General features: G+C 55.0%; 1 protein-coding gene and 2 long non-coding RNA genes across 4 annotated transcripts; 2 read left to right on the top strand and 1 right to left on the bottom strand.

Moving 5' to 3' along the window:
- The first annotated feature begins 327 nt into the window (after nucleotides 1-327).
- Nucleotides 328-9,658, top strand: LOC144340672 (uncharacterized). Its single transcript, XR_013416917.1, has 3 exons — nucleotides 328-638; nucleotides 8,411-8,497; nucleotides 9,514-9,658. It is a non-coding gene; the product is annotated as an uncharacterized LOC144340672 (long non-coding RNA).
- A 2,581-nt stretch (nucleotides 9,659-12,239) lies between these two features.
- On the bottom strand, nucleotides 12,240-17,189 carry LOC106997949 (uncharacterized). 2 transcript variants are annotated; one of them, XR_013416368.1, is made up of 5 exons: nucleotides 16,911-17,189; nucleotides 16,002-16,256; nucleotides 15,401-15,474; nucleotides 14,950-15,074; nucleotides 12,240-13,028 (listed from the first exon to the last, which is right to left on the bottom strand). It is a non-coding gene; the product is annotated as an uncharacterized LOC106997949 (long non-coding RNA). The 2 variants fall into 2 exon arrangements; XR_001444275.3 differs by lacking the exon at nucleotides 14,950-15,074.
- Nucleotides 14,719-20,094, top strand: LINC03040 (long intergenic non-protein coding RNA 3040). Its single transcript, XM_015136437.3, is given in 5 exon segments — nucleotides 14,719-15,059; nucleotides 15,306-15,501; nucleotides 16,432-16,491; nucleotides 17,043-17,171; nucleotides 17,174-20,094. Coding segments are annotated over 5 exon segments (753 nt in total). The 5' UTR covers nucleotides 14,719-14,978; the 3' UTR covers nucleotides 17,461-20,094.
- The last annotated feature ends 1,453 nt before the right edge of the window (nucleotides 20,095-21,547 follow it).

The following is a 21,547-nucleotide window of genomic DNA, read 5'->3' as shown; positions in this document are numbered from 1 at the left end:
GCGTAACTGCCCACTTCCCCGCCCCACCAGGGCTGGACATGGGCAGCACGCCCTCCACGGCTCTGGGGTGGCTTCCCAGGACTGTGTCATAGACAGGCGCCTCCGATCCCCTGCCACTGGACCCCCTGCCTGCCCACAGGGCTCAGGTTTCTCCTCGTCAGCTGTATCCACCAGAGCTTGGGAAAGTCAGCTTTCCAGGAAGATTTCATCATTTTCCATTCGGAAAAGTTTGCTGCTCCCACCACTCCCTCCTCTACTCCCAAGGCTGAGAAACAAGCGCTGAGACTTTCTGGAGCTCAGAAAGGCCCATGGGCTGGGGTAGGCGGAGCTTCCAGCCTGCCTCATGGCCACCTGCAACCAGAACTGCCCCACTCCCCAGCTGGCCAGACTCCCACCTCCTAGGGGGTCCTCACCTGCCCCTGCCCCATGCTTGCTCCCCATGGGATTCTCTGTGGACTCCCCTGTCATAGTCTTCTGTCCTGACACCTCTGTGGCCTGCTAAGGGGGAGGGCACCAGACAGAGAAGGCACTGGAGAGAGCTGCAAGAGGAAGGAAGAGGGCTAGGCTGCCTGCCTCCGGGACTCTCTCACGAAGGCAGAGCCACTGATGGGAACCAAGCACCTGCCCTGACTTCGAAGGTGAGTGGAAAATTCCCTTAGCGCCTCTGCACCAGTGTTTTCCCCTCACCTCTATTGCCATTGTGGGACCTGTCAACACGTACAGAGTCTGTCAGTGTTTGCAGGGCCTATCAGCATTTGCAGAGCCTGCCTGGTCACAAAGCCTGTTGTTATTTGCTGAGATAGTTTCTTTCATTGCTCCAGGAGTCCCCACCCACTGCACAATGGTGACCAGTAAAGTTCCCTCTCTCCCTCACCTCTACCCTGCCCCACACTCCTCCCTGAGGTCTCCCCAAGTATCCACAAGGCATTTCCCCAAACACCCTGAGACTTAGACCTACAGAAGCGCCACAGCAAATCCGCATACTCCCCATTGGACCTTCACTCATGAGCCCTGTATAAGCCAAGCCGTGGGGGGCCAGATGGGGCTCCATCCCCATGAAAACAGAGCGGCCATCCCCTCCTGAGCTCAGGCCTGAAAGAAAGCACAATTTAAAGTCAAGCGGAAATAAGCCTCTGTCATTTTGTAGCTGTGGCATTTGGGCATCCACTCGAGTTTCTGAGTCTCAGTTTCCTCATCTATAAAACAGGGATGCATCAAGGCACATGGCTGTGGTAAGCTCAGCTGAAAGAAGACGGAATAGTCGATTGGCTGCCAGTGACACACCTAGTTGTGCCAGGCATGGGGTTCAGTTCGTCCACAAAAAATCTTCTAAGAGGTGAAAGAAACCCCAGGCTTTCCTGATAATAGCTCTGAGTGGTGAAAATAAGCCTATACAAGTCTGAGCAGGGACTCACCTCACCCTGACCCTGACAGGGCAGAAATGTGTCAGGAACTTGGAGAGGGCTGATGTGGAAGCCCTCAGCCATTAACCTTTCTCCTCTCACCATTCTCCATGTTGCTTTGACAGTGAGTGCAGGCGGAGGGATAGCTCTCCCTTACTGACTGTGAGCATGCTCAGGACGGGGCTGTGTCTCCCCCTCAGACTGGGGCTCCCTGAGGACAGGGCTGTGTCTCCCCCTCAGACTGGGGCTCCCTGAAGACGGGGCTGTGTCTCCCCCTCAGACTGGGGCTCCCTGAGAACGGGGCTGTGTCTCCCCCTCAGACTGGGGCTCCCTGAGGATGGGGCTGTGTCTCCCCCTCAGACTGGGGCTCCCTAAAGACGGGGCTGTGTCTCCCCCTCAGACTGGGGCTCCCTGAGGACGGGGCTGTGTCTCCCCCTCAGACTGGGGCTCCCTGAGGACGGGGCTGTGTCTCCCCCTCAGACTGGGGCTCCCTAAAGACGGGGCTGTGTCTCCCCCTCAGACTGGGGCTCCCTGAGGACGGGGCTGTGTCTCCCCCTCAGACTGGGGCTCCCTGAAGACGGGGCTGTGTCTCCCCCTCAGACTGGGGCTCCTTGAGGATGGGGCTGTGTCTCCCCCTCAGACTGGGGCTCCCTGAAGACGGGGCTGTGTCTCCCCCTCAGACTGGGGCTCCTGAGGACGGGGCTGTGTCTCCCCCTCAGACTGGGGCTCCCTGAGGACAGGGCCGTGTCTCCCTCAGACTGGGGCTCCCTGAGGACGGGGCTGCGTCTCCCCTCAGACTGGGGCTCCCTGAGGACGGGGCTACGTCTCCCCTCAGACTGGGGCTCCCTGACGACAGGGCTACGTCTCCCCTCAGACTGGGGCTCCCTGACGACAGGGCCACGTCTTCCCTCAGACTGGAGAGCCCTGAGGATGGGCCATGTCTCCCTTCTGAGGCTGAGGCTCCGTTTGCTCTCAGCCCCTAGGCTTTCCAGCTGTACTCCTCTCTCACAGAACGGCCACCCAAGAGAAGAGGGTGATAGGGTCTGCTGAGCAGAAGTGCGTAGAGCAGGTTGGGGGTACTCCTGAGGAGAGACGTGCTGATAAAGGGTAATTTCCCCGAGCACTTGGCTCAGGATAGACTAGGGCTGCAATCAGAGGGTTCTGTTTGGAGCTTCCAGTCAACTGTCTCTATTAAGTGCCTGCTGTGTGCAAGACCCACTGACAGGTGCTTTGGGAGGACCAAGAGGACTTATGCATGGTGTTTGAGCTCTTGGGAGAGAGGCTGATGCCTGGTAGGGGATGCACAGACACACAGGGCACCTGGGAGAAGAAAGGGAGTGAGTTCCTCAATCAGGCAGACTTCTCAAAGGAGACCCTGTTAGCATCCAGTTTAGGGCAGTGGTCAGTGACTTTGGAGCTTTGGGCCTGGGGGAGCCCCTGAAGATCCTTTTCCGATCCTGCCACCTCTCCGCCTCCCATGCTTATCTGGCAGCCTTGGTCCCTGTTTTCCCTGGAGCATGTCCTTCCTGCTCCCCTCAGCCCCCACTCAGGGCTAAGCCCTCTCTTTCCCTTCTGCCCAGCAAGTCCAAGGCTGGGCACCAGGGGGCAGGGGAAGGAGCTTGCTCAAGAACCCATTGAGGGCCCCCTGGGAGCCACCTCCTAGCTCCTGAGCCTAGGAGTCTCTAGGACCGTCTTACAAGAAGCGTAGATGATGAGGTGCTCTAGAGAAAGAAGGGGAGCCCAGGAGGAAGCTGTCTTTTCCATCTTCTGCCTCCATGCCCAAATCCTTTAGAGGGGCAGGTTCTATAACCCATCCAGCAGTGGGCTCTCACCGGACTGTCCCATTTCCTCTCCCCACTCAATAAGGTGGAGCCAACTCTTTCTCTTCTCAGCCCTGCCCTGGGTTCTGGAGCAATGAAGAACTAGGGATCCTCAGCTGGGGCTCCCCACTCAGCCCATCAGGGCAGAATGGGCCCCTAGGGGTAATGATGATGAGGGAAGATGAATGTGACCCATCCTCACAGATCCCCAGTCCAATGGGAGACAGAGCTCCATCCTCAGGGAGCCTCAGTCTGAGGGAGACACAGCCCCGTTCTCATGGGGCCCAAGACTGAGGGGAGACCCAGTCCTGCCCCTTCAGGGCTGGTCTGACTTAACCTTCAACATCTCAAACCCCACTCAGGGAGTGATGACCAAGAGGTCACCTGAGCCACCTCCTGTCTTAGGTCAGAGTCCTTTCACTCACCCCGTGAACTGAGGACAGAACAGGCATGGGACAGGAAGCGAGCCTAGAGACCCCTGATCTAATTGGCCACTGCCGACCCTTTGTTGTCACCTGTGGGGCCCCAGACTCTCCCAGCATCCTACCAAATAGCATTTCTCTCCATTTAGGAGTGACCCCTGGGAATGGCCTTGCCCTGTCCCGTCAACCCCTTCCCTTGCCCCAGACACTGATAATGGCTGAAGAGCAGGCCCGTGGGGTGAGGGAGTAGGGGAGGCCTGATAAGCTGACCTTCCTCAGCTCCTGTTGTGGCTGAGGCAGGCTGGTGGGCTGTTTGGTCTGTGGGCCCATGCTGGAGAGGGTCTCCTGTGAGGTAGGGGCTCCCGGGCTCAAGGCCTCACCCGGTTGAGACAGCGGTACCTTGACAGGAAGGCCAGGCATGAGAGCCCTGCTGAGGTTCCTTCCGCCAGGACATGGCCCCTTTCTGGCCCATCAGGACATCCACCTTACTCCATGGTCCCCACCCCAGGAGATAAGGGGCTCCCCTGAGCCTCCCCCACAGCTTCTAGTACCCCGCAGGGTCCCTCGGGTCCCCGTTACTCTCCTGTCTAGTAACCTTGACCCCAGCAAGGAAAAGAGGAGGAGGGAAGAGTTGTGTCCCCACAAGAAACTGAGGCACAGAGACTGGCAGAGACCTCCCCAAACACCATCTGCCCACTCCTCAATGGTAGTGTGGTAGAGTGATAAAAATCTGGGGGACCGATTGGGGGAATTGAACCTGAGCTGACTATTAGATATTACAAATAGTTTTGTTCAGTGTGAGAATGGCATGCTGGTTTATACAGAAAATTTGGTTTATTTTTTAGAGATGCATTCTTAAATGAGTAAAGGTGACATGCTATATGTCTATAATTTACTTTTTAATATTTCAGCACAGAAAAGATGAAGCAAATCTGGCAAACAAAATGTTCATTATGCTATCCTGGTAATCAGTACTTGTAGTTTCATTGTACTGCTCTCTCCATTTGTCTGAATTTTTAAAATTTCTCATAAAATTTCTCATTTAAAAAAAGACAAATGCTGTTCTAACCTAGGTCTGAATACCAATTCTATTTCTTTGCTGTGTGACCTTAGGCAAACCTCTCTGGGCCCCATTCTCTTCACTGTTGTGATGTTTAAACATAGTAATGGATGGGGTGCACTAGTACAGTACCTCAGACATAGTAAGTGCTCAGTTAAAAATGGCTGTTTTTGTAGCCTGGGAAAGTAGCTCATGCCTGTAATCCCAGCACTTTAGGAGGCCAAGGCAGGAGGATCACTTGAAGCCAGGAGTTTGAGATCAGCCTAGGCAACATAGCAAGACTCCATTTCTACAAAGAGTAAAAAATAAAAATAATAGAAAAGGATCATTATTTGTAAAATGAATGGAAAAGGTGTGTGTACGTGTGTGTGTCTGTGTGTGTGTGTGTGTTAGGAGGAGTGTCTTCTCAAACTCTCAGCCTCAGTTTCTCAGTCCTCAGGAAGCAGTAGTTAATTACTTGGGTCAACAGCCACACCCTCAGTCCCTACTCCATGCCACAGGTTGTGTTGGGTGCTGGGAGCGGGGAAGGATTTGGGGTGCAGGGCCTCTCTTCACAGGACCAGTGGACACTGGTTCCTTAGAAGGAACACTGAAGTTAGTGGGCCCCCTCCTCATTTTGCATCCAGCCTAGGAACAGAGCAACTCCATTTGGCCATGTCCAGTCACCAGCTTTAGGGATAGGCAGAGCTGGGGCGCTACACCCTCAACACCCACACAAAGAAGCAGAGCAGGTAAAACTGAAAGCCCTGTCCCAAGGACAAGGGCAGTGGGGCGTGTGCCGGTAACGGGAGAAGGCCAGCCCTTTCTTATTTTGGGAGGCAGGAGGCGGCAGGTGGCTGGCTGGTGCTGGTACATGTGAACCCTCCCATCGGGGGCCATGTGGTCAACAGCAGGGCAGCCTGGCAGTGCCAGGCTCAGCCTAGGCCCCACATGAGCCCATCAGCCAGAAGCATTTGTGGCCACAGAGGGAGGGAGATCCAGTTTATCCACAAGGGCATCCTCTGTAGCACAGCTTGCAAGTGGGGAAAAGGACACCTGGCACTGCCCCACCCCCAAATTCCCCAAGGAAGCTGACTCCGGGGACCTGCGTGTTCGGAGAAGCTCCCAGTCTGAGTGGGGAGACGCAACCTTTATACCCCAGGAGCCCCTAATCCATGGGAGACACAGCCTCTGCCCTGAGGCAGCCCTCAGTCTGAGGGAGAAGACACAGACCTGGCATCAGAGAGCTCCAAATCTGAGTGGAGAGGCCCATTCTGAGGAGGGGGTTGGCCACAGTGAGGGCACGGGGGCTGCAGGGGCTGGAGCACTCCATTAGGCTGGTGGCAGCCACAATGTTGCAGGTTCCTGCAGGAGCCAAGTTATTTTGGGTGGACAGGAGGAGCAGGCGACTTTCCAGATTAAAATAGCTTTCCCTGGGTGTCATTCCTGAGACGTGTTCGGATCCCAGCAGCATGCTCGTCACACGGTTATGTTCCTCCTGTCCCTCCCAGTCGGGGTGGCCAGGGCCAGGTTGGCAGTCCCGCCCAGGCTGGAGGAGGTAGGAGAGTAGAGATGAGCCTTGCTTCCTAATCAGGGCAGCGTGGAAATGTGAATCCAGTCTCCAGGGCCACTGAAAGCTGCCCGCCACTTGCCCAATTCCTCCTAAAGGGCCTGCAGTTCTAGGAACAGGACACAGTCTGAGCACTGCACAGTAGCACTCACTCCCTCTTTCCCTTTGGCCATTCCTACAGCTCTTGCCTTCTTCCTTTGGCCGCCAGCTCCAGCTATCTCTGATCCCTGTCCCCCATGAACTCTCTGCCTTTCCTGCCCTCCCCCACCCACCACACAGAGGAATCCAGATGCCTTGCACACGTGACTCCTCTGAGCTGGGCAGAGGACCCTGGCCAGGCCCAGACAACATAAATACATCCTGAGAGTTTACATTGTGTGGGCCGGGAGTACACAGCAGTCGGCTGGCTGCTGCCCCTGTTTACCCCTGTTTATTCCCTGGGGGTTCATGGACAGGGCGCCACCATAGGAGGAGGGTGGAGGGAATCTTTGGGTGGCTGCAGCTGTGTGGATGTCAATGTACTAAGAACCCCAGGAAAGCTCGTAGGCCTCACAGGCCACTCCCTCCTATCACGTCGCAGCTGCCCTCCTTGTTCCAATGAAGATGCCGTGATGCACGTGGGAGTCTGAGTACAGAGTGGCCTCCCTGAGTCTGTGGTTGGGGGGCCCCCTGGCCGTCCTTCCCCTTGGCCTTCAGCCCTGCCCCAGGAACCCAGCTCAGGCTTTCGTGGATTTTCTGAGGTCAGGCCAAGCTGGGCCTGGCCTGGGTTAATCATTATTCATGCTGTCTCTGGAACTTTTCCAGGGCGTTTTCATTTTCTGAGCACTTCTCATCTCTCAGCATCGTCCCCACTGGCTCTGAAAAGCAAATTCTGCTGGGATTGTCCATTGTGTGCATGGGAAGGTTGAGGCCCGAAGGGTATGCCGGTCCTGAGTCCCACCATAGCTATCTGTGGTGCTTGCATTCAGAATCCGTGAGAAGCCGGCAGAGATGACTGCCTCATAGTGACCCTGCACAGAGATCCACTTTACAGATGAGAAACTGAGGCTCAAAATGGTTCAATGACTTGCCCACGGTTACTCAGCTGGTGAAGTCGCCATTCAAACTCAGCTCTGTCTGGCTCTGACTTCCCTGCATGGTCCTTCCCACCCACAGACCACCTCTTACCCAGGGAGCTCAGATGAGCAGACAAGGGGACAAGACGGTTTTCTGAAAGCTCCACTCTTTCCTAAGGTATTTCTATTGGAATGTCAGAGTGCCTTCATTCCTGTGAATTCTTTCTCATTGGTAGTGTGAACTCCTGTGCCAGACATTGGTTGGGGGTGGGGGATGGTGGGAAGGACTAATAATAATAATAATAAAAATAACAGAAGCTAATGTTTATTGAGCACTTGCTGTATGCATGCTTCTGGTCTAAGTGCTCTATAGTAAATACAGTATCTCAGAGAATCCTCACTACAATTCTGTAAGACATGGTATTATTCAGTCCAGTTTACAGCTGAGAAGACTGAGGCACAAAGAGGTATGGTGACTTGTCCAAGGTCAGATGTCAGAGCCAGGATTGGAACCCAGAGCCACTGTGCTGTGTGTAGGAGATCTGGGTGATGACTGACTTCAAAGAGTAGTTTAAGTAGCATGGGTGTGCACAGAGGCACACACACACAGCAACCAGTGAGGGTACAGGTGAAGCTGAGCCACGGTGTCCGGGAGTAACTGGAGTAGTGCAGGGTGGATTAGGGAAGGGTTCCTGGTGGAGATGGGATGTGTGGCAGGACTTAAAGGATGTGAGAGATACAGACCATGCCCAACAGTGTGGGGCCCTGGAGCAGGACTACCCGCAAAGAGTCACCCACATGACCTGAACATAGTAGGTGTTGAATAAGTGTTACTGGATGATGGGTGATAGCACCACGGTGGTTGTGATGGAAGTAGCAACAGGGGAGGGAGTGGTCTGGTGGTGCTGGTGGCAATGGTAGCTATGTCAGTGCTGGAGGAAGTAGCGATGATGGTGTGACAGTGGAGGTGTTAGGTGGTGTGGGTGATGAAGGTGAGAATGGAATTAGCAATAAAGGCAAGAACATAGACACCTTTTACTTTACCATCCTGTACAATCCTTAAGAGCAGACACCAGCCTCACACATTCTTAATCCTCACAGCTGCCTTCATGTGGTATCCTCATTTTACAAAGGATGACACTGAACCACAAGCAAGTCAGATCCTGCCTGTGCAAGGTCATAAGGCCAGTAAGTACCAGAAACCCGACTGGCTCAGGCTCTCCGCCTTCAGGGCCAGTGGCTCTCAGCTTCCTCCCCACTCAGAGGGAGGGCAGTGTCATGATGCCATGGGTGGGTATTAAGGCAGAGGGCATGCTGCACTCCCAACACAGCAGGCTCAGCTGTGCTCTGTTTGGAGGAGTGGGGTGGAGCAAGACTGAGTGACAGCAAATGCAGTTCTAATCCTGGCCCCACCACCCATGTGCTGTGTGACCTTCTCTGGGCAGTGGCCAGGGTAGATGTCAGCTGCCAGGTGACAGCAGGCCTGCCGGGCAGAGCCAGTGGAGCCTGGCAGGAGCCACACACACCAAGGGGATGAAGTCAGGGGTGAGAAATAATCCTGGAGTCAGAGGAAGGCTTGCTCGGGGTGACATTCCTGGAAAGCTCTGTTCTGATTGGCTTGAGATTGGGGCTTCTACATAGGCCTTTCCAGTCAGGAACAGGTTTATTAATAAACCCTGTCTCTGCCCCTTGCCCTCACCCTGGAGAAAAGGCAGGGCTTCCTGGGGCTCCTGGGGTGGTGAGTTCCATTGAGGGGGCAGGGACTGAGCCCTTTAATGCAGTGCAAATGCCCTGTAGCTCCCAGACTACATGCTTCTGCCATAGACTCGGGGGCTTAGGAGAAATGCCAACAGGAGTGGGTGGCATGCATGTGAGCACATGAGTGTGCAAGCATGCATGAATGTCTGCACGCATAGCGAGGTGTGTACACATGAGTTCCTGAATAAGGTTATCATGGTAATAATGGACTGCTGGGGGCTCCTGGGTGTATGGGTATATATGGATTGGCCTGTAAGAATGTAAACCTACGCCAGGTGCAGTGGCTCACACCTGTAATCCCAGCAATTTGGATGGGCAAGGCAGGATGACCTCTTGAGTTCAGGAGTTCAAGACCAGCCTGGGCAACATAGTAAGACCCCTTTCTCTACAAAAAAAAAAAAATTGTTAAATTAGCCAGGCATGATGACACATGACTGTGTTCTCAGCCACTCAGGAGTCTGAGGCCAGAGGATCGCTTGAGTCGGGAAGGTCAAGCCTACAGTGAGCTAAGACTGTGCCACTGCACTCCAGCCTGGGTGACAGAGTGAGACCCTGTCTCTAAAAAATAAAAATTAAAAGAGTGTAAACCTGTGTCTCTGCTGCTGGTGAGTACATTCTTCTTGTGCCCTTGTGAGCACCTAGGTGATGTGTGGGTGGTTGTGGGAGGAGGACTGAGTCTGAGGGTTGCCAAGGCCCTCCCAGGCACTCACCTCTGCAGCTCATTATCACTCAAAGCCTAAATTTACTGCATCTGCTCCCCCACCCATGGGCTCTGACCTCATTAGGCCCCTGCCCCTTTCCTCAGACAGTGGGGCTGGGAAGGAGGGATGGCTCCTTTATCTGCAGTGTGGTATCCGTTGAGGGAGGAGGGAAAGTCCTGGGGGCAGGGGCAGGGGAATGCCAGGGCACGGAACTTAATATAGGCACCGGGCAGGCCGAGGAGGATGTCGTATCCTATTACACCTGTCACCTGGCCCCCATCACATGATCAGCTCTTGCTGGCGAGGCATGGGCAGAGTAAGGAGCACCTACTCCTGGACATTGCAGGAGGCCACCCTCCACCCTGCCCCCTCCACAAATGGAGCCCTTCTCCCAGCTGCTCCTCCTGGGAAGGGCAGGGTCCAGCCAGGCCTCTGCTCAGTGTGGCTCTGGCATGGATCGGCTGGGTGGTCCTGACCCCCAGTGGACCCGGTCAGGAAGGGAGGGAAGATGTGGGGACCTCCCACTGACCTCAGCACAGCCACCAAGGGACAGCTTCCTTTGTTGCATACCCTCCCCCACTTCCCTCTTGACCCTCAGAATCATGGCCCCACACTATGGCATTCCTGTAGGCAGAGCCCTGGGCTAGAACCAGGGGCGACAGCCAGGGTGAGAAAGAGCAGGGGTGGCCAAGTCAGCAGCCCCTTCCAGACCCTCCAGGAGACCAGTGTGGATGCTGGCAGGTTCAAGGCCAGCTCCTCCTCTAAGCCCCTCCTAGATAGGGCTCAGACTGAGGGGAGACGCAGCCCCGTCCTCAGGGAGCCCCAGTTGGAAGGAATGATCATGCCACTTGTCCTCTCTTGAGTTTCTTGTGTGACCCTGGGGGTTTTACTCAATATCTCAGAGCCTCTGTTTTCTTGTCTGTGTAATGGCAACACTGCCACACACCTCAAAGATGTTTGGTTCATGCCAGTCAGATCACAAAACCTGAGTAAATGTAGCTGTTCTTTTTCATTTGGAGTTTTCTTGTGGAAGAAATCACCGCATTTAGGCTTTCTTTGGAGAAGCCAAATGCAGTGGGATCTCGTGCACCTCCCATTCCTCTCCCAAAGACTAATGTCTTAATGGTCTGGCTGTCTTGACATCCTGGCCTTCCCAGGCAGCCCCAGGCTGGACATTTAGAGTCAACAAATATTATGGAAAGTCAGTCATACAAGAGGCCCCAGGCCCGAGGACACCAGTGCAGCAGGGGTTAAGGCAAGCCCTGCAGCCACCCCCCCCCCCAGGCCAGTTCACTGTAGAGCTATGGACGAAGAGGGAGGAAGGTCCCTCTCACTAGCTACCCGCCCCAGGCCACTGGTCTGTCGACCTGGGGGACCCTCGACAGCTTCAGAGACTGGCTTCAGGGGACCTGGGGGATATACCTGCTCAAACCTGCAACTGCGAATGAGGATGGGAAGCTGCCAAGAGGTATACGTGTGCGTGTGTGTGTGTGTGTGTGTCTCCAGCCCCGTCACAACTGAAGAGTGGAATTCCCTCCCACATGCACTGAACGATGACACCACACATGGCTGTCCCAGGGACCAAGCCTTTCTGTGGCCTAGAGGGTCCAGACTGTAGCTATAAATGCCCCCAGAAAACAGTCTGGTGGCTTCTGGTCATTCACTTCTTTGGTACTTTGTAAAATTTACTTCTTACTGAGATGTCAGATTTGTGCATCAAATTGTACAAGTCGTAAGGGTGCAGCTTGGTGAATTTTATATAATGCCCACATAACCACCACCCAGTACAAGCGCAGAATGTTTTCAGCACCCCAGGAGGCTCCCTGTAGCCCCTCCCAGTCAATTCCACCTTCCAGAGGTCACCACTATTCTGACTTCTGTCCCCACAGATCTGCTTTGCCTGTTGGTGAATCTCATGTAAATGGAATCACAGTGTATGCACTCTTTTGTGTCTGCCTCGTGCTGTGCAGTATTATGTCTGTGAAGTTCATCCATGTTGCTCAAGTAACACCAGGTTTTCCTTTTGTATTGCTGTGTAGTATTCCATTAAGCGGATATGCCATGGTTTATGTACCTATTCTGGGACATTTAGGTTATCTCCAGTTTTTAACTAATATGATGCAAGCAGACACAGTATTCCTGTACGTTTTCTGGTGCTCCTAAATATGACAACCCAAATCTTGAGAGCAGATTTTGAGGGCAACACGTGGTTAAGAACTCCAGGGAAGAGGAATTAAAAATGACTGAACTTCTGCTCTGGGCCATGAGCTTTGGTGGATCCACTGGACCAACCACAAAGGAAGGATGACAGAGAAAGAGTAGCTCCCGAGGGGAACTCCTCTGAGCTCATCACTGAGCCTGGAGCCAGCCATGTGTGTGTGTGTGTGTGTGTGTGTGTGTCTGTGTGTGTGTGATTGGATTTGTTGCCAGGGATGCCATAACACAGTACCACAGACTTGGTGACTCAGTAGTTTAAAACAATAGAAATGTATTCTCGCACAGTGAAGGGGGCCAAAAGTCTGCAATCAAGATGTTGGCAGAGTCTGTTTCTTCTGGAGGCTCTGATGGAGATTGTTCCATGCCTCTCTCCTTATTTCTGGGGGCTTCCAGCACCTTGGTATTTCTTGGCTTGCAGCTGCATCACTCCAATCTCTGACTCCATCATCACATGGCCTTCCGCTCTGTGTCTCCATGTCTCTGTTTTCAAATCTTTTTCTCCTTATAAGGACACCAGTCACTGGATTTAGGACCCACTCTAATCCAGTAAGAGCTCATCTTAATTTGATTACATCTACAAACACTCTATTTCCAACTACGGTCACATCCCCAGGTACTGGGGGTTAGGACTCTAACATATCTTTTTAGCACGGGGGTGGGGGGCACAATTCATCCAACAGCAGTGATTATAACTCTGTGTGTGTGTGTGTGTGTGTGTGTGTGTGTAAGACTGTGAGTGCGCATGAGTGTGTGTGTATTCATGTGTATACGAGTGAGGGGTAGTGAGTGTGTTGTGTGCATGTGCTTGTGAGAACATGTCTGCGATGGTGTTTCTGGGTGTGCTTATGCGGCTGTGGGCATGTGTATATGAGCACGTGTGTATACATGCTTCTTTTTCCATGACTTGGAGACCCTGCTGGATGAGCTGAGAAGGGCAGCGAGGCAGGACGGTGGCAGCAGGTTGAAGAGGTGCTTGGGGCCAGCCAGGTGAGCAGGCAGGCCTTGCCTCATGAATCTGGAAGAGCAGCTGGTGGTTACAGACTCTGAGAAAGAAGGACAAGGATATTTGTTGAGTTGGGGTAGAGGCTGGTAGGCCCAGGCAGTAGCTCCTGTCAGTAGTGCCTGTTCCCAGGTCTTCTTCCAGGACTATTCCTAGAAGCCCCCTCCACCCATGCTCCTGACCCTTGCATCCCATTTGCCTGGACAGAGAGACACTGCCTGACTCCTCCTTTCCCAGGGATAAAAGTCAGCACTCACTTACCTATTGTGCCAGCCAGGTAGGGGCAGGGAAGGTAGCCAGCCCTTCCCTAGCCCCACCCCCAGTCTAGTCCAAAAGAGCACCCAATCACCCATCCCTATACCCTGCCATGCCTCTCAACCTGTATCCTCCACCTTGGCTGGGGCTGGACCCCAGAAATCAAAGAAAAACAGGGGGAGCACATGGTCAGTCAGGTAAGGTCCAGAATAAGGGCTTCTTATCTCCCTAGGGCAGCTCTCTTAGGCAAGCCCACCATCAAGTGAGAGGATATTGGGAAGGTCTCCCCATAGTAATGTCAGCTCAGGGCCTGCTCTGAGCCAGGTTATCTCATTTAAATTTCACAATCAGGCCAGGTATGGTGGCTCATGCCTATAAGCCCAGTATTTTGGGAGGCTGAGACAGGAAGATCGCTTGAGCCCAGGAATTCAAGACCAGCCTGGGCAACACAGCAAGACTCCATCTCTACAAAAGTTGTAAAATTAGCTGGGCATGATGGGGCACATCTGTAGTCCTAGCTACTTATGAGGCTAACGTGAGAGGATCACTTAAGCCCAGGAGGTTGAGGCTGCAGTGAGCCATGATTGCACCACTGCACTCCAGCCAGGGTGACAACATTAGACCGTGTCTCTAAAAATAAATAAATAAATACAAATAAAATAAACTTGACAACCAAGTTCAAATGGTGTTCTCATTATTCCCATTTTACAGATGCAGTCACTGAGGCCCCAGGGAGTTAAGCGATCTGCCTAAGATTCCATGCCTTTGTTTATACATGTTGGAATTTTTCAGTTCTCTCTGGAAATCCAGATCCTCTGCCCCCACCCAGACTCAAACACAACTGCTCCCACCACGGCCCACCTGCGCACCCCACACATATCCTTGAAGTGCAGTCTTCCTCCCATCCTTCCCCAGGAAGATTCCCTGGTCTGTGGGGTAGCAAGTGTTGGGGTGGTCTCTCCTCCCCTCCCATGCTTCTAGATTCCTCTGTGGGGTCCCAATTTTGTTTTTTGAGTGGCAGCACGCTCACTGCCTTTTTGAGTACTGTATGCCAGTGGGCTTGCATGCACGCAGCTGGAGGAGGGCTGTGTGGGCATGAGGGGTGTCTGGACAAGTGGGCTTACTTGCCCACCTGGGGCACATATGGGCACGCTGCGGTGGAATATACATTGCCTAGGTTGTGACTGTGTGTGCCTAGGCACAGGCGAATGAGCCCATGTGGGTGTTCATGAAGGGCCTGCCCCCTGCATGTTTGGGGGTCTGTAGAATGAGTCCCCATTTCTCTCCCCTTCCCAAATAACTGCCACCAACTTCAGTTCAGACTCCTGGGCCCCAGGTAAGGGGCTGGTGAAAACCGCCTCTGACTGGGAACAGAGACACCTGAGTCTCAAGCCCCACCCAGGCTGCTAGTGCCCTTGAGCAGGCATCACCCCACCCAGGCAGCAGGAGTGTCCTCACCCAATGGGATAGGGTGACATGGGGGAGGAGGTTTGAAGCGGGGAGAAAGCAGCGAGGCTTTCAGCTCTCCAGATGGGAGGCTCATTGCCCTAGCACTCAGTAGGTTGTAGGGAAAGGGGACTGAGCCAGGACTTGGCACTGACTACAAAGGGTAGGGGGCAGCACCCAGCACTCCCGCCGCGGCAGGCCAGGGGAGGGGCTGTGACGTTTGGTGGCCTCATGCAGCTGAGAGGAAGTAGCTAATTGCCAACCTGATGACTGGCGGCTGAGGAGTGGGGTGATGATGCCACTGGCAGAAGCAGGCGCCCTGGCCCAAGGAGGAGGCCCTTCAGTGATGGAGTGGGCCTGCATTCTGCGGAGGGTGAGACTGAGGTGGCTGCAGTCAAAGGAGAAGGGGGCAGGGGTTTGTTGAGGCTGTGACCGTGGGAAAGCGCTTCTCCAGGGCTTCCCTCAGCTTCAAGGGGAAAGAGTTCAGAGGCCCTGAGGGGATGAAGGGACTTGGGAAGGGGCTTCAGGGGGATGGGTTGGGGGGAAGGAGGTTCCTATTCTTGCTCCCCTTCTGTCTATGCTCCCCTAGTGTTCCTGTCTCTCCCCTCCCCCACCTTAGCCCCCTCTTTGGCCCCTGTGGCCAAAGCTGTTAAGGAAAGAGGGAGTGGACGAGGGTTCTTTTCACCAGAAGATCCCCAGGCACAAGCAGCCCACCTCACTGATGGTCAGAGCATCCAGAAGAAGTGGCGAGACTTCAGCTGTCCTCAAAGCAGGAAGACAGAGTGTTTCTGGCAGAAAGAACAGCACAAGCAAAGGTTAGGCAGTGGGGTCTGGAGAGGCTGATGGAGGACTGGGACTTGGTTTCAATGGTTATGAGAGGAGGTGGGCGGATGTTCTGCACCAAGGGCCACACTGTCCTTCCCGGAAGAAACCAAGGGTACCCAGCACCCAGAGCTTCTCCCACATGCTGGCCACTGCCTCTGGCCCTGGCAGACCTGGCCCTCAACTGTCTGAGCAAGCCTCACAGGATGGGGACCCCACCTCCATTATTTCCAAGTGCATCAACCCCAAAGGACTGAAGCCCTGAGTCCCAATAAACAGGTCCCATCCATCTGTAGGCCAGTCAGCTGGGCCCCTAGCACCCCCTATGGGCAGTAAGCAACACTAATGGAGGAGGAGCCTCCAGCAGCCTGGGGTGGGGGTGGGGGTGGGGGTGGGAGAGTGAGGAGTGAGGCAGGAGACACAGACTTGCCCTCTAGGAAGCACACAGACCATGCCTCAGGAAACCCCAGTGTCACAGGTCACAGACACTGACCTTGAAGTGTTACTCTCATGGGTGAAATTTAGCCCCTGTCCTCAGGAAGCTCCCAGTCTGGTGGGGCCACATATAGTGCTCTCAGCTGCCTTCTTCAGGGTGAAATTCAGCATCTGGCTTCAGGAAACTCCCAGTGTAAGGGGAGAGACATGACCCCTGCCTTTAGGGATCTCTCAAATGGGGGAGATCCACTGGATTTTCGGGAACCATCAATCTGTTTCCAGACATGGATTAGACATTTCAGTGCCTCAAGGGCTGCCAGGAAAAACAAAATACAAGACATCCAATTAAATTGAATATCAGATAAACAACGAATAATAGTTTAGCATAAGTCTGTCCCATACAATATTTGGGACAGACTTACGCTATTTAAAGTATTCAGTTTAACTGGACCTCCTGCGTTTTTATTTGCCAAACCTGGTAACCCTAGGTGCCTCCAGTTTGAGGGAGGAGAGAGGACACCCCCTCCACCCCAGACGTGGGAAAGCAGGTAAACACCTCGGCGTGCTCCGGAGGGCAGGGGTGGAGCAGGAGGAGAGTCCTGGGGCTCCGGCTCGCGGCAGTTTAAAATTCCTTCCAGGCCAGAGCCCTAATCCCTCGGTGCACAATGGCCGCCTTCTCCCCCGCCGCCCGCGCCCACGCCCTCCCCCGCGGGGCCGTGGCAGTGCCACCAAGGGCCTCTTTAAGCCCCTTTGAAGCCGCGGAGCCCCGCTCCGCGGGAGGCCCCGCCGCTATGCCAGCTATGCCAGCTATGTCCCTGCTGCCGCCGGCCGCCACCGCTCCCCCATTAATGCTGGCTAATCTGGCTAATAAATAAACTCCCCTCCCAGCCCCAGCCCCGCGCCGACTCCCCCCCGCCCCCGCAGAATCGATGTCAGGGCTCGACTAGAGCAAGCGGCCCCACTCCACCTCACTCCCTCGAGATGTAGTTGACGTTTTTTCTTATGGCTGCCCTAGTCTGAGCCCGTCTCTGATTCTCGGGGAGACGTGGGATTTGGGAGGTCTCCGCCTGGCCACTGCGTTTGCCTTCCTCTTTTCCAGTCCACCTGCGCACCAGGGGCAGGGCACGTGGCTGGGTGAAGACGCTGGCCTGGATACCGAGGACTCGCGGGCTGGCAAAGCGCGCGGCGGCGGCGGGAGGAGACGCAGGTCACGCCCCCTTCCCGCCGCCGACGGGGCGCGCGCGCCGAAGAGCCCGGGACAGGTGACTCCTAGAGGACTGCGTCTGCACCTCCCCCGGCGGGAGTCCCTTCTTCGCGGCCTCTGCCGCCCCCTGCGTCCCCTCCTGGGCTTCCGAGAGTCTGACTCAGCCAAGCCGGCATCGCTTCGCCTCCTACAACACACCCCGAGCGCGAGGAAAAATTACAGGATTGCAGGGGCACGGCTAATGCGCTCTAATTACCCACCGCCGCTGTCATCCGCGGCGCTCCGCGGCGCTGGGCCAACGCGCCGTAATTAGGCCGCCGCTCCCCGGTCCCAGAACCCTCCCTTCGCCACCCCCGACCCACCTCGCGGTCCCCAGGACCACTGGCTGCCGCCTCCTGCCGCCCTCCGGGACTGCCCCTCAGTCCCAAGAGAGCTGTGAGGCCTCACTGGGGGTTAGAACTTGGGGAGACCGAAGCCGGCCCCTCCGCTAAACCTACAGTCCTAGAAGATCTCTGCTGGAAGAGACTGGGAGAGTGGGGAGGGGCCAAGGACCTATTTCGTTGACAGAAACACTGAGGTCTACTGGAAAATTAGTCTTCAGTGGGAGGAGTGGCAAAGGCACACAGGGCAGCAGTACCCACGTTTGGGCACGGAGAAGGGAAGGGAAGCCCGCCCAGCCAGAACTCCCAGACCCGCTCGTTTAACAGTGGCTTTATGAGCAGCACAACGGGCTCCCTCCCCTGTCAGGGAAATTACCTTCCTGCCAAGAAAGGTGACATCCCCACCACAGACACGGAGGCCCCGCCCGCTGGCCAGCTGTAGCCTGCTGGTCGTAGGGAAGCTGGTGAGGAGTGAGGTGACTCTGGCCTCCCATGTCCGGTAGGGTGAGAGAGGCCCTGAAGATAGAAGCCAGGCCTGAAGGCCAGAATTAAAGGGGTAGCTTGGCCATCAGCTCCTTCCCCAAACCAGGCTCAGAGCTCTTCTCTATCAGGAATTCTTTCCTGAGGTCCAGGGGGTTGCAAAGTCATGGCCTTGGGCCACGTTTTATCTTCAGTGAGGTTTTGTTTGGCTTGCAATGAGTACATAGGTTTTAGGTTGAATGTGAGAGGCTGCAGACAATGTGGGTTCTCCGGCTGCCCTCCCAATGAAGGTGGACCTCTGATTTAGACCAGCCTGCTGGCCTGTGCCTTCATCCTTTTCCTCAGGGCCAGGATCTTATTCCCCCTGATTGCTGCCCCTTTGTGGTCTGCATGTTTCTTGGTAAGCGTGCCCAGTCAAGTGTGTCTGGGAGCCCCCTATTCTCTGTCATGGTCAGGTTTCCCACATGCAGTGGCCGAGGTGGCTGCACATGCTCCCGGATACCCCTCCGGCACTCCCTTTTGTCATCTTGAGTTTCAGTACGTGACTTGGGTGGCACCCTATCTTCTCCAGCAAGGATGGCAGCTATTTTTCTGCCATGAGACTAGAGGTTGGTTGAGAACAGGAAACTGGATCTCTCCCTTCAGACTGGGGTTTCACTAAGAGCTGAGAAGGGGGGAATGTGGGAGGATTATCTTCCATCACAGGGAGCACTCCGAGGGCAAGGCTGTGTCTCCCTCAGTCTGGGGCTCCCTGAAGACAGGGCTGTGTCTCCCTCAGACTGGGGCTCCCTGAGTCATGGCTGTGTCTCCCTCAGACTGGGGCTCCCTGAGGATGGGTCTGTGTCTCCCTCAGACTGGGGATCCCTGAGGACGGGGCTGTGTCTCCTCGCAGTCTGGGGCTCCCTGAGGACAGGGTTGCATTCCTCCCTCAGACTAGGGCTCCCTGAGTCAGGGTTGTATCTCCCCTCAGACTGGGGCTCCCTGAGGGCAGGGCTGTCTCCCCGCTTCAGACTGGGGCCTCCTCCAAAGGACAGGGACTGTGTCTCCCCTGGGACTAGGTTCTTTGTGTCTTCTGCATCTACTGAGATTCTCATGAGGACACAGCTGTGTCTCCCCCTCCATCTGGAGCTCCCTGAAGGCAATGGCCTCTCCCCTCAAATGGGATATTTGCACCCCACCCCACCCTCCGGCTCCCCATGGCGCCCAGGCATTCCTCCCAGGACACCATTTGTCACGCTTTGATGAATGAAACCTACTAAGAATAACTCAGTCCTTGTAGGCTCTGAAGGACAGGGCGAGGGAGAGGGAGGAGGCTGGTGATTGTGGGGGTGCTGGGGGAGGAGGGACACAATCCATGTATTCAATAGCATTTCCCGGGTACCCAGCTGAGCACTGGGGGAAACACAGTGAGTGCCACAGAGCCCCCTACTGTGCCATTTCTGCCACTGACAGCCAGGAGTGTCCACAGGTACCCCTGAGACAGAAAGTTCAGGCCCCTGCTTCACAGCCTCCCCATCCCAGCAGTCACTCCCTCAGGGCCAGCCAGCCCCCTCCATGCCAGTCATGAGCTCCCTCTGCCCCTCCCTTCAGTGGAGGGGAGACTTTGAAATCAGGTGCTTGGGGTGGGGGCGCTGCTCCCAGTGGAGGTGTGAGGAACCCATAGGATGAATCCCTGTCCCCCGCCCTCCCCCTACTCTATTCTTCCTTACCCTGCCCCTTTCCACTCCAAAACCTCAAGCCTCTAGTTCATATTCAAGTGACCTTTCCAGTGCAACTGTTCTCAGGGGGCCCTTGGGAGTCGGGAGGCTGTGACCTTAACCCACTTCTTTGGACGGTGCCTTCCTGGCACTCCGCCCCCACCTGCCACCTCCTGAGAGGAACATTTCGGCCGGTCTTGGCAAAAACATCAGTCTATGATCCAGGCAGCCTGGTGCAGTACCAACTCTGCCACTGACACCACTGTGACCTTGAGAAGCCATTTACACATATGGGCCTCAGTTTCTCCATATGTAAAAATGACTTTTGTTTAGCTTTCCTGATTTTCAAATCTTTTTTTCAAACAATGAATCCTCTTGTTTAAATTGTAACTCATGTGGCACCTCTGTTCTCTGTGGTAACATAGGAAAAAAGTTGGGGTTTCTTTGGTCAAAATAGGGGTGGGCTTCATGTCCCAGCGGTTAGTCCATGACACACGAATGCACACATACGTGTGCATACAGATCAGCTCCCGGGCACTGCACAGTCCACTTCACAAACGTCTGAACTCTGAAATCCTTTCCTGCTCAAACATTCTGGGACCCTGACCGGACTGGGAGCTCTAGAACCAGGGGTGCAAACAGCTGTAAGGAGGAGGCCGTGATTTCGGACCCCTGGGCCCGGGGCTGGGGCTTGAGCCAGCAGGGGTTCCCTTCCACACTTGGGTCCAAAGTCACAGCCTGGGCAAACCCTCACTACCTTTTGTCCTCCCCACCCATCCAAGCCAGAGGTGAGATAGGCTTGTCTGATGCTGAGCCGCCTTAGAGGGGTGGCAGGGGCCAAATGGAGACAGAGTGTCCTTCCTCGGTGGGGAGGAGGCAGCAGATTGGGTGGCAGGCTCTGGGATCTCATCTCTGGAATCCCTCTCACATGCCTCGGAGGAGGGTCAGAGTGGTAGGGCAGGAGGGCCAGCAGCACCCTGCAGTGGCTGAGCGCTGGGGGCTGATCCCAGGAAGCCCAAGGTGGGCAGCATAGGTAGAGGAGACTCAGGGAGCTGCACCACTCCATCCACAAGTGTGAGAATTTGGTACCAACAGGGAACGCAGGTAGGACAGGACCCATCAGACACTGGTGACAGGAAGGCAAGAGTGAAGAGAGGAGCAGATACAGCCCAGGGAAAAAAACAAGTCATCAATAAGAGGCAGGCCTAGGCCTGGGCTCCGAGCTTGGGGCAGCAGGGCAGATCCCTTCAAGGGAGAAACCACAGATGTGCCCCAGCCTCTCCTTGATGCTGTGAGCCAGGGGTGCTTAAAGGGGCTCATGTTCAGCTTCAAATGCCCAGGGTCACCACAAAGGAGGTGCTGCCCCTTCCCCTGCACCCCAAGCAACCTGCATCTGCATGGCCCTGGAGAGGCCATTGCTCCTGATTTCCCTTAGGCAACATGGCGGGGAGCTGCTGTGAGAGTCTTCTCCAAGTCCCCACCTCCCTGAGATGCACCATGAGGGAAGGGAAGAGATGTCTCACGGACTTCTAGCCCTCCATCGCAAACAGAGACACACACACAAACACACACTCTCTCTCTCTCTCTCTCTCTCTCTGGCATTTGTCCCCAGGGAGTGCCTAGAGACTCCACAGCCTTGGCCCTGGAAACCCCTAGGCAGCCACTGTGTTGCCAGGCACGTCTCTGGGCACTGAGGCTGCAGCAATGAAAAAGTCAGCCAAGTCCCCTGCCTTCATGGCGCTCACATTCTAGGCAGGAAAGACAGATGATCAACAAGTGAAAAAATCATAAAGCTCAGGTCATGGTGTGGCAAGTATTAGAGTTGAGAGTGATGGGGTGGGGT

The sequence above is a fragment of the Macaca mulatta genome, chromosome 4 (assembly GCF_049350105.2).
Source record: "Macaca mulatta isolate MMU2019108-1 chromosome 4, T2T-MMU8v2.0, whole genome shotgun sequence".
NCBI lineage: Eukaryota > Metazoa > Chordata > Mammalia > Primates > Cercopithecidae > Macaca > Macaca mulatta.
Note: the sequence above shows the minus strand (reverse complement) of the source record. Positions and strands in the feature narration are given on the sequence as shown.